At 60.1% G+C, this 11,074-nt stretch overlaps 2 protein-coding genes across 3 annotated transcripts; both read right to left on the reverse strand.

Annotated features, from left to right (window-relative positions):
• Positions 1 to 69: 69 nt before the first annotated feature.
• On the reverse strand, positions 70 to 3,945 carry TYMP (thymidine phosphorylase). Its single transcript, XM_054570466.1, has 10 exons — positions 3,835 to 3,945; positions 3,425 to 3,648; positions 3,071 to 3,273; positions 2,578 to 2,676; positions 2,069 to 2,198; positions 1,619 to 1,737; positions 890 to 1,052; positions 577 to 807; positions 328 to 468; positions 70 to 234 (listed from the first exon to the last, which is right to left on the reverse strand). Exons 2-10 carry the CDS (start codon positions 3,636 to 3,638, stop codon positions 77 to 79), a joined length of 1,458 nt encoding a protein of 485 aa, XP_054426441.1. The 5' UTR covers positions 3,639 to 3,648; positions 3,835 to 3,945; the 3' UTR covers positions 70 to 76.
• Positions 3,946 to 4,103: 158 nt separating this feature from the next.
• CIMAP1B (ciliary microtubule associated protein 1B) lies at positions 4,104 to 5,652 on the reverse strand. 2 transcript variants are annotated; one of them, XM_054570473.1, is made up of 6 exons: positions 5,544 to 5,652; positions 5,181 to 5,384; positions 4,852 to 4,956; positions 4,575 to 4,696; positions 4,340 to 4,480; positions 4,104 to 4,184 (listed from the first exon to the last, which is right to left on the reverse strand). In XM_054570473.1, the coding sequence occupies exons 1-6, from the start codon at positions 5,650 to 5,652 to the stop codon at positions 4,104 to 4,106; spliced, it is 762 nt and encodes a 253-aa protein (XP_054426448.1). The 2 variants fall into 2 exon arrangements, with proteins under 2 accessions (XP_054426448.1, XP_054426447.1); XM_054570472.1 differs by having other exon boundaries at positions 4,316 to 4,480.
• Positions 5,653 to 11,074: the final 5,422 nt, after the last annotated feature.

The following is an 11,074-nucleotide window of genomic DNA, read 5'->3' on the forward strand; positions in this document are numbered from 1 at the left end:
CGGCCCGGGATCCCGCCCTCCCTTTTCCTCCCCGAGGTGTTCCAGGAAAGGACAACGGCTTTGCGGTTATCGGGCTTTATTGCTGCACGACGGTTGGCGGCAAGATGAGATCAGCGAAGGGCGAGGGGGCGGTGAAGGGCTCGCGGTCCGAGAGCACGAGCGCCTCCTGCAGGGTGCGGCGCTGCAGGCCGCTAAGCGCCGGCGCGTCCAGGTGTACGCGGAGCCACGGCGTCCCTGCGAAAGGCGGGACTGGCCGTTAGCGGGCAGGGAGGCCGGCGGACAGGGGCGATCGAGGGGGGGTGCGGAGGGGCCGGAATACGCGCTCACCACGGCGCAGCCTCTGGCCCACGCCGACCAGCAGCTCGGCGCCCACCCCGAGTCGGAGCGTCTCCCCGGCGCGGCTGCGCCCGGCTCCGAGTTCGTGCAGCACGCGCGCCAGCGGCAGGGCCCGGACGAGTTCCACAGTGCCTGCAGGGAGAGGGCGATGGGCGGGATTGGGGCGGGCGGGGGCGGGGCCCGGGGCTTAGGGAGGGAGGGACCTGGGCCCGGGCGGGGCGCGGGTCTGCGGGAGCTCACCATCGGCAGGCGCGAGCAGTTCCTCTTGCTCCCGGGCGCGGGGCAGCAGCTGATGTCGCTGCGCGGGGGTTCCGGAGCATAAGGCTCGGGCCAGGCCCGGGTCCACACCCTGCATCGCGAGCATTCGCTCGAAGCGGTCTCGGGCCGAGCCATCATCCAGCGTCGCGGCCACCCGGGCGGTGCCCTCCTCCTGGGTCTCCGCCTGTCCGCTGATCCAGAGCAGGGTGCCCCCTACCGGCGGCAACCCGGGGCTTAGGTGCAGCGGGGGCGGTTCCTTAGCTGGGGTCCCCACGCTTCTTACCCGTCCACTCACCGAGCCTGGTGACCAGGTCCCGCAGGTCCGGTGGCCCCGCACCGTCCAAGCAAAGCAGAGCCTCTTCCACCTCCAGGCTGTTGCCCACCTTGCGGCCCAGGGGGTTGTCCATAGAGGTCAGAGCCGCTGCAACCGGAAGCCCCAGGCCTGCCCCTACATCAACCTGTGGAGATGCGGTTCATTGTGGACCCTGCCCTGCCTCCCGCGGGGCTTCCTGTAGCCCGCGTGCTGTCTCACTCCAGCTGGTGCTGCACCCTTGCTTGCCAGTTCCCAAGGAGTGGGGGGGTCACAGAAGGCTTTGGGTGGTGGTCGGGGGTGAGGGGAGGCCTGAAGTAGGCAACCAGGAATGAGGGGGTCACAGAAGGCTTTGGGTGGGGGTCGGGGGAGGCCTGAAGTAGGCAACGTGCCTGACTTCAGTGTTGGGCTTCAGGAAGCCCCGGTACCTGGCCTGCAGCCATGGAAGATTCCCCAGCCCTGAGGCTGGGTCAGCCTTGCCTGGGTAAAGTCACCAAGTTGGGGGGTGAAGGATGGACTGGCAGTGGTCCTGACAGAGGCCGTGGTGACGCAGGGCTGCTGAGTGGACGTGGACTGGGAGGTGCTCAGGGAGCAGGCTTCTCGGCTTGTGAAAGGGCGGGTGGGCGCGCATGACGGGGCTCCCCGTCAGGGCGGCCACAACCACAAGGGCGCCCCGTGAAGAGGCCACACGGGCCCGTGGGCACCAGTGCTCACCAGTGCTCTTGCCAGCTCCCCGGCCTCTGTCCGGTTCTGGATGACCGCAGCCCCTCCGAACTTCACGTCCATCACCAGGGCAGACAGGTTCTCTGCCACCTTCTTACTGAGGATGGAGGCTGGAGGCAGAGGGGGCTAGAGATGCAGGGCTGCCTGGCGCTTCCCGAGAGGTGCGGGGCACCCTGCCTCAGGGCACCCTGTCAGGAGGGTCAGGGAACCTCGGCACTGGGGGTCATGCCCTTGTGATGGGGGCCACAGGGCCGGACTGTTGTGCACAAGCCAGGCCTCCCTCTTACGCTGTTGGTCAGACATCCTGTGGCAAGGGGGCACTAACCCTGGGGTTGGGGGAGGCCCCCCTTTCCCCTTATGCGAACACCCCTTCCTGTTCCAGTGGTGGTCAGGGATTTTTCACACGCAGAACGTAGACCCTGGAGTGTGCAGCCGGCTTACCTGTGATGAGTGGCAGGCTGTCAACGGTTGCTGTCACATCCCTGGCTCCGTACAGGATCCCGTCTGCAGGAACCAGCTTCTTGCTCTGACCCACAATGCAGCAGCCCACGCTCTCCAGCAGACCTCGCATCTGACAACCCTCCTCATGTCAGTCAGGACCCCCAGTGACTGTTGTGGTCAGTCACCTCGCCACTGACCCCAATCAAGGACCCACCGGCAACCTTGACACATGGCCAAAAGCATGGCCAGTGACTTATGAACAATTCTGATAAGTCCTCATTAATGACTGGCTCAACCCATCAGCGATGGTGATCAATATCCTTTGGCCCATTAATGATTTTGAAGGAGTCCCACTGATAACCTTGACCAAAGCCCAATAATCCATGAGTAACTGATTAATATCCTCGTTAGTTACCCTGATTAACAACCCATCAGCGATCCTTCAGCGATTCTGGTCAATGTTTACTTCAATAGCCCAGATCCATAACCAACCAGTGGCCCACACGTACCTGTTCTGGGCTCTGGATGACGGTGAATCCGGGAATAGACTCAAGTTTGTCCAGGGTGCCCCCGGTGTGCTCCAAGCCGCGTCCGCTGATCATGGGTACCTGCGGCACAGGGACGCGGAGAACACCTGCGTCGCCCCGTCCCCTCCCCTGGGCAGGGCCTCAGGAGGTAAGTATTTACGACGGGGCGGTCGGGGGTGTTCCGCTGGTGGGGAGGGAAGGGGAAAGTCGTCCTGGTTTGGGTTGGGGGGGACTCTGGGGGGCTGAGGGAGGAGTGCCAAGCTTCCCCCTTGGGAGCCCTTTCTGGGGTCCTGCGGGGAAGGGGTGCTAAGTCACTTGGTCCTGTTAAGAGAGCTGGAAGGGGAGCCAAGTTCTGTCCTGGGGGAGCTGGAAGCCTGGGTCCTGCCTTTGAGGGCTCTGTCCAGACCAGTTAGAGGTGGGGAGGTGCTGGCCTCTTTGAGGTCAGAGTTCCTGGTCTGGAGCCGTGTCTGCTCACCTTGCAACCACAGGCAGCCAGGGCAGGTGCCAGGGCCAGGCTGACCTTGTCGCCCACGCCCCCTGTGGAATGTTTGTCCACGACATACGGGCGCCAGGCCTCCGGCCACTCCAGCTTCTCCCCGGAGTCGGCCATGGCCTCGGTCAGCGCCACGGTCTCCTCCAGATGCATGCCTCGCAGCCGGATCGCCATGAGCATGGCCCCTGAGCACGGGGGACAGCGGTGTGGGCCGCGTGGAAGGGCGTGACCTCAGTGAAGGGTGTCGCGGGGGCGGGGCGGGGCGGGGCGGGGCGAGCTCAGGGCGGGAACTCAGTCTCGGGGCTGGAGTCCAAGGCGCCCAACGTCCCCACACACCTATTTGTGCACCCTGAGCGCGCCCGTCCACCACAGCGCGCACGAAGCCCCGAATGTCCCCCTCGCTCAGGCGACCTCCGTCTCGCTTCAGGCGGATCAGCTCCGGGAGCTGCTTGGGCTCTGGCGGTGTGTCAGTGGGGCTCCGGGGCCCTCCCGACGAGAGGTCACCCGCGGGGGTGGGTGCAGGGGGTTCTGTGGTCCCTGGCGTCTCCATCGCTCCCGGCCTGCGGGGTGCGAGACGCAGCTGCAACCCGCCGCTGCCCTGCGTCCCACGGGGCGGCCCCGGGAACTTGACCCCACCCTGTTCCCGCTTCTCGAGTCCGCCCCTGTCCCGTGACCGTGTTGTCCGTATGCAATCCACCGTGTCTGGCTACCCCTTCTCGACCTCATAAATGGTCCCCGGCCCGTACCTTGCCCGAACAGCAGTCCTCACCCTTCCCGCTGAGCTCCAGCCGCTCCGCGCCCCGTGACAGACTCGAGCGAGCTGGCCCGCACCGTCTGGAGCCTCTGGGGCTCGTCGGCGCTCCCTGCTAGGCTCCGCCCGCCCGCGCCCGCCCCCGCCCGCCCCGGACGCTGCGCGCGCCCCCGTCCCCGCCCTCGCCCAGGGCACAGAGAGGCGGACACAAGTTTGGCTCCGGAAGCTTTAAGCAGAAGTTTGTGCGCCCCGCGCATCGGCCCTTCAGTCGTCCACGTGGGGCACGATGCGGGCCAGATAGTCCGAGTGCCGGATCCCGAAGCTCCAGCCGCGAGGCTTCCGGTGCTGTGGACCCGGGAGAGGTCGCTGACCTGGCGGAGCCGGCCGTGCGGCGCCGCGCCAAGATCCCCCGATCCCAAATCTCGGACCTCAGACCCTCCCTCCTGGGACCGGACCCTCATTCCTCTGCATCTGACCCTTGTCCCTGGGCCTCCGGTCACCTGGTCCACATTGTAGGCTGCGGGCCCAGGGGTCAGGCTGTTGTCTTGGGGGAGCGAAGTCCGCGCCAGCATCGTGAACTGAGGGGCCCGAGACTTGTAGACGCCAGGGTTCACCACGTGGTAGGCGCAGGGCCCCGGGGTCTGCGGGAGCGCAGAAGGGGCGCTGGGTCTGCCTCCATTCTCGCCCACCCCTGACCGCGCCCCTCGCCTCCTGGCCCCCTGTGCCCGCCCGCACCTTGGTGAGGTCCTCGAAAACGCTGCCCACTGCGCTGCGGCCGTAGATGGAGTAGGTCGGGGCCGAGGCTTTACCAACGACGCGCGGGCCGAGGAGCGAGGGGACTGTGTAGGTCCCGGGGCCTGGGGAGCAGCCAGCGAGGGGTGGTCGGGGCGGCGGTCTTTGCGGACCGGTCAGGGCCTCCCCGCCTCTGGGAGGGCCGGGCAGCCCCAGCGCCTTGAGAGCGGCTCCCGGTGCAGGTGGGAAGGGCCTCGGGGCGGAGCCGTCGTGTTCTCACCTGGGGTGTGCTGCCCCGCGGGGGTGCCCCAGTTTCGGGGGGCGATGGTGTGACGAGGTGCGCTGGGGTACGTCGCGTTGCCCGCCCGCTCCGGGAAGTACCTGCCTGTGGGGTGAGCCGGGGCTGTAGGTGGGACCGAGCTTGGGTTCTGGGATGAGGGGAAACTGACCCACGATTTGCCCAAACCCGGGGGCTTGGAGCTCTTCGGAGATCGATATAGGGGAGCCGAATTGGCAGTGTTGGGGTCCCGAGGCTGGGCTCGCGGATCAGGTGGGGAGTTCCGGGGAGGGCTCCAGTCACTGGGGAGGCCGGGGCCCAGGGGTCCTGACCCGGTCCGGGAGTGAGGCTGGGCGCTGCCGGGCGCGGGCGGCCGTGGATGGAGTAGGCGGGCGTGCCGTCCAGGCCGCGCGCCGTCATGCGCGCAGGCACCAAGTGAACGGGCCCGGGGCCGCACGACGTCTGCTGCGCGGGGAGGCGCAGGCCGAAGGTGAAGGCGGGGGCGCGGGGCCGCGACGGATCGTGCAGCGTGTAGCCTGCGGGTCGTCTCAGCATCAGCCGGGGCCCGGCCACTCCCGCCCCAGCGAAGAGGCGCCCTCCCGCTCCCCTGGCCGGGGCAGGGCGCCTCACGCGGCCCGGACTGCGCTGGCCCTGCCCCCGCGCCCGCCCCGCACAGTCCCGCGCGCGCCCGGTACCCGTGTTGGAGGGCAGCTTGTATTTGGGCCCCGGGCCGCTGTGAAGCGCCGCGATGGGGCCGCGGGGCCGGTGCGGCCGCCAAGGGCCGACCCAGACGTCCGAGCCCATGGCAGCCGGGTGCTCACGGCCGGCGGCACCTGTGGACGGAAGGGGGCAGCCCCGGCCCCCGGGGACGCTCTTCTCGGCCCCAACCCGGGGCGGGGCTGCGCCGTATCCCGGGCGCCAGGAAAACAAACGGTAGCTTTCCCGGCTCCGTGGGGGCGCGGGCAGAGGCCGAGGCCGCCGCCCACCCCCTGCCCGCGAACGCGGCGGGTTCAGCAAGACGGTGCGGGCCGCGCCGGGTTTGGACTAAACTCCGCGGGAAGGGAGCTCCCCGGGTCCCGTGGGGGCGCGTGTCTGAGGGCGTCGGGCGCAGGTGCCGCGCGGGGGGTGGCCCGGGCAGCCCGCGGCCCGGAGAGGGGCCCCTCCCCGCCAGCCGATGCACTAACCTGCTCCTGTGGCTCCCGGCCGTCACGGCAGGCGGGTGCCAGGCTCCCGCCCCCGCCTGGCCCAGCTCCCAGACCCCATTGTGTCCGGGTCCCGGCTCCTGGCAACCGGACCGGCCGCCTCGGCCCCGCCCCCTCGGCCTCTCGGCCGCGCGCCTCCCCCGGTTTCCGTACCGCGGGTTCCACGGGCGGGCAGCGGCGTGGGCAGGAAACGGGTGTGAGCGTGAAGCGCTTGAGAAGTACAGACGGCTCGCTCAGTCTGTTGCCATGTGTAGAGAGAGAATTTTGCATCTATTCAAGTCCATGGAATATTTGCAAGAAATAATCATGTAGTTGGCCGCACATACGTGCGGAAGCCTATACAAGCTGAAGAAAGAAATCTGCTGGGACACAGGATTTGATCAACAATTCTAAGTGAGCCATAAAAGAAAGAAAGAAAGAGAGAGAGAGAAAAGAAAAGAAAAGAGAAAAAAAACCCCTGCCCCAGCTGGTGTGGCTCAGTGGATTGAGTGCCAAAGGGTTGCAGGTTCGATTCCCAGTCAGGGCACAGGCCTGGGTTACCGCCGCGCTCCCCGCGGGTGGGGGGGGTGTGGGAGGCGGCCATGCATTGATGTTTCTCTCCTTTTCTCCCTCCCTGTCCCTCTCTCTAAAAATAAATAAATTTTTAAAAAACAAATGTTATTAGTTAGAAATTAGCAAATTCCCTTTTAAAAAAGCCTGAATCCAAGAGAATTTCAAAGATGAAATTTCAAATTATATATAAAACTGTAAAGGTAGATACCTTCGCACCCAGCTCTGTAGAACGTAGCGAAATCTGTGTTCAGAGGAAAACATAAAGCTTTCAGTGATTTCATTATTAATGAAGAGAAAACTTAAACATAATGTTTATCTTACTAATAGTGGGAAAGAGAACAACCAAGTAAACCGAAAGTCTGTCCTGCCCTGCTTGGCGCCCGCCAGCCCGCGCCGCAGATAAAGGGCAGGGAAGAGTGCCCCGCGGTCTGCTGGGAATCGCTGGCCGCTGCCCAGTGAGAGCTGAGCTCCGTGAACCCACCGGGGCTGGGAGGCCGCGCGCCGGGCTGGGAGCCGCTCTCCTGAGGCCTCCGGGGCACCTCTGAGGCTGAAGGGGGAGGTGCATAGGGTCTCTCTGCAGAGAATTTTAAAAGTCCTCGAGTGCTGAAGTTAATCTTCTTTAACAAAATTTTTTTTCCTTACCCAAAGACATTTTTTTCATTGCTTTTAGAGAGAGAGAGGGGAAGGGCAGAGTGGAACAGAGAGAGAGAAACATCGATGTGAGAGAGAAGCATCAGTTGGTTGCCTCTCATAGGCGACTGAACGGGGGGTTGCACATGCCCCAGTATGTGCCTGGCCTGGGGATCGGACCCAAAACCGAGGTGTGTACCCTGACAAGGAATCACACCCACAACCCTTTGGTTATGGGTGGGTCCTTCAAACAGCTGAGTGACACCTGCGTGAGCTAATCTGCTTTTTATTGCCCTAGTGAACCCAGCAATTCCAAAAAAGGTCAGAGGTAAAAGATATATATATTGCATTGGCCAAAAGGTTTGTCTGGTTATTTTCCACAAGCTGGCTCTGGTAGCACTGAGTTGTCTTTAATTTCGTTCAAAACAATTTTGTTAGGTTGTATTGTGACAGCTGTCATATCAGCGTGCATTTAAAATAACTTAGCAGCCCTGGCTGGTGTGGCTCAGTGGATTGAGCGCGGCCTGTGAACCAAAAGGTCGCCAGTTCTAGTCCCAGTCAGGGCACAGGCCTGGGTTGCAGGGCAGGTCCCAGCAGGGGGCGTGTGAGAGGCAGCCACACATGGATGTTTCTCTCCCTCTCTCTCTCCCTCCCTTCCCTTCCCTAAAAATAAATAAGCCAAATCTTTTTTAAAAAATAAAAAAACTTATCAAAATTGGTGGATTTTTGTGTAGCCATTTTAATATTGAAGATGGAAAAATGAGCAACATATTTGGCATATTATGCTTTGTTATTTCAAGAAAGGTAAAAATGCAACTGAAAGAGAAAGAGATGCGGGCAGAGTGTGGAGAAGGGGCTGTGACGGGTAGAACGTGACAAAAGCGGTTTGCGAAGTTTCGTCCTGGTCCCTCACTGGACGGCGCCCCGCGCGCGGGGGGACCCGCTGAAGTCGACAGAGATCAAACTGAGACATCGAGGACAATCGACATTATACCACATGGGAGATAGCGACATATTGAAAATATCCAAAATGAATAAAGTCATCGGTGAAAGTGAAAAATGTGTCTTTTATTTTACAGAAAAAGACCCACATGGACTTTTTGGCCAACCCAAGACTTCCCTCAAATCTTTTGTTAGTCAAGTTTTAAACCATACCGTGGTTTAGTTCTAGTAGCATTTATGTACGTTTTAAGCTACCAGGTTTAATCACTTACCTTTTGGTGAGCGTTGCATTCTGCGTGGAAGTTAATTCCGAGGACCTCGGTGTCGTGGTTGACGGGCTTTCCTTGGGTTGAGGGCCTCGTGCTCGGGCGCCCTGAGGTTCCCCCGAGCTCCGGGCCGGGCAGCTCACGACTTCTGCCTTCAAGGAGTGGATGTGAGGTTAGCGAGGACACCATGGTGACCGCGACACAGAAGAAGCCCCGTGAGTCCCCTCAGTTCTGTGATGACCACCAAGAGTTTTTATTTGGGTTCTGTTTGGTTGGTGCAAACTTTATTTCATATGTGAAATATTTTACTGAATGTGGATATTTTAAAATCATTTGCCCAGTCAAGATGGCCTCCCCCTTTCTGAGCAAAAGAACGGTGCTGGATGTGCAGGAGGAGTTCAGAGAGTAGAGCACGCAGGTGCCCGATACGAGGAAAATAGGAAAAGACGGAAACCCGCCAGCAGACACGCCAGACGCAGACCCAAGATGGGCGAAAAGAGGGACCACTTCGAGCAATGAGCCCCTCACACAGAGACACACTCCAGGGGAGATTAAACTCCAGCAGAACCTCAGTTCTCAAACCTAATTCATTCCGGAAGGCTGTTCGAGGAGCAATCTGTTTAAAAACCGAATCACACTTGGACTTGCGCGTTCTCGTCTTTGTCGCTGGCCAGACGTCTGGCTTGTCGTACAGGCATCAGCAGGAAAGGGCTGTCGGTAGCGGCGACCGATACGTTTCTGCTGAGAACCAAAGTATTCAAGGGGGGATGTTGGATTTCAGCGGAACCCAGATGCTGAGGGAGAGAGCGGTAAACTCCCTCTGGGCCTGGCGTGGGGGTGGGCAGGAAGGGCGAGCGAGGAGGGAGAGGAGTATGCCCGGCGTTTTGTCAGGTTGGGGGCAGACATGATGCATCTTGTTAATCAGCAAAGGTAAACAGTCATAAGTGTGTAAAGAGAGCAGGGAAAGGAAAGCAGGCAGCAGCCGGACAGAAGCGTTTAGGAGCGGCTCCAAACTAAAACTTGAGAACACAGAGAACAGCAAAGATAAACCAAAGCCCCAAATCCATCCTCCAAATGGGGGCGGGGCACGAAGAAAAAACATTGTAAAATTAGAAACAAAGTACAGTTTAAAGTATAAAATAAATGACCCCTTACACTAGGTGTGAATGGGCAGCGTGCCCCGTGAGAAGAAACTGTAAAAGGAAAAGAAGAAGAAAGGTTACTCACAAACCACGTGCAAACACATTTGTATAACATATCTGTGGGGATGTGTAGTTTTCAAGTTACTGGAAATATGTGCAAAGAAAATGTTTTTGTCCCTGTATGTTATGCTTTTCAATTGGTATATTTGAAAGCTCACATGTTAATCATGTGGAGGGAGGAAAGTAAGAAGCTAGGACAATTCCTGGGCTCGTGGAACGGGGAAGCTGAGATGCAATAATTAAACAAAGCCAAACAGTTTGAACACCTCACACCCGGCTAGTGAATCACAAGACCACATCTCCTCAAACCAAGGACACTGAGAGCGAGCGAATGGTTGATGCCTCTTTCCTGACCAGAGAGTACATACCTTAAATCTTCCTGGTCGGTGGGATAGAGCCCAGAGACCCAAATTAATGCCGTTTGTGCCAGCCAAACACAAGGAGGGATGACTCGGGAACAAATGATAAAAACCCATTAGAGCCAGAAAGACCCAAGGTAAAAGTAAGACAGGAGAGCTGACCTGGGCATAATCCCACACCCCCCTCTATGCTCCTGTTGATGCAGGAGCATATTAAAAACTCACTGGGAAAGCTGGTGGACATTCCACTGAAACCCTCCCCTGCGTTCTCATTTGCAGAAGATAGAAAACCTCCAGACCAATGCCCCGCCCGGTTGGGCTCCTTCTAGGGCCCGCCCAGTCCCTCTGGGGCCTGCTGCTGCGGAGCAGGCCTTACCCTACCCTGCCCGCCCCCTCCCTGTCCCCAAGGCCCCCTTCCCTCTGGCTGCGAGCAGACAGCAGCCCTGCCTGGGCTCGCTCCTGTCGGTCCTTCTACCCGAAGGCCTGCCTTTGTTGCGCTGTCCCCGGCTTCAACCAGCAGCCTCTCCAGATCACCTGGACTCGTCTTAGGAAATCTTTCCTGCACAAAGTCAAGACCCCTCACACCACCAGCCGGCCCAGGGCAGACCCGCTCCGGGCCAGTCCCCGTCTGGTGACAACACAATTACTGGAAAAGGGGTCACTGCCCTAATCTCTCCTGCCCAAATACACACACACACACACACACACACACACACACACACATATGTATATGTGTGTGTGTATATATATATATATATATGGATTTATTTTTGCTTCCTGTTTATTTTCTGCTTTTAATTAGTCTTCTTTTCTTACAGACGCTTACAATGTGTTTTGCTGGTGCGTCCGGCACTCCGGTGCCCCTCTGAGATTCCGTGGCCTGAGACACCTCCAGGCCCACTTGTCAGCCAACTCCTGTGGTGACTGGCCAGCTGCACCTTCCCCCTCAACCCAGGGCGGCCCGGAGAGGCAGGAAGCTCATGCTTCCTGGGGAAAACCTTTCATTGGACTAATTCCTCTCTCTTCCTCCCCTGGACGAAAGTATTGAGAAATGACGAGTTTGTCGGGCCTCC

The sequence above is a fragment of the Pteronotus mesoamericanus genome, unplaced genomic scaffold (genome assembly GCF_021234165.1).
Source record: "Pteronotus mesoamericanus isolate MK-2021 breed Mesoamerican mustached bat unplaced genomic scaffold, CSHL_Meso_final contig_204, whole genome shotgun sequence".
Taxonomy (NCBI): domain Eukaryota; kingdom Metazoa; phylum Chordata; class Mammalia; order Chiroptera; family Mormoopidae; genus Pteronotus; species Pteronotus mesoamericanus.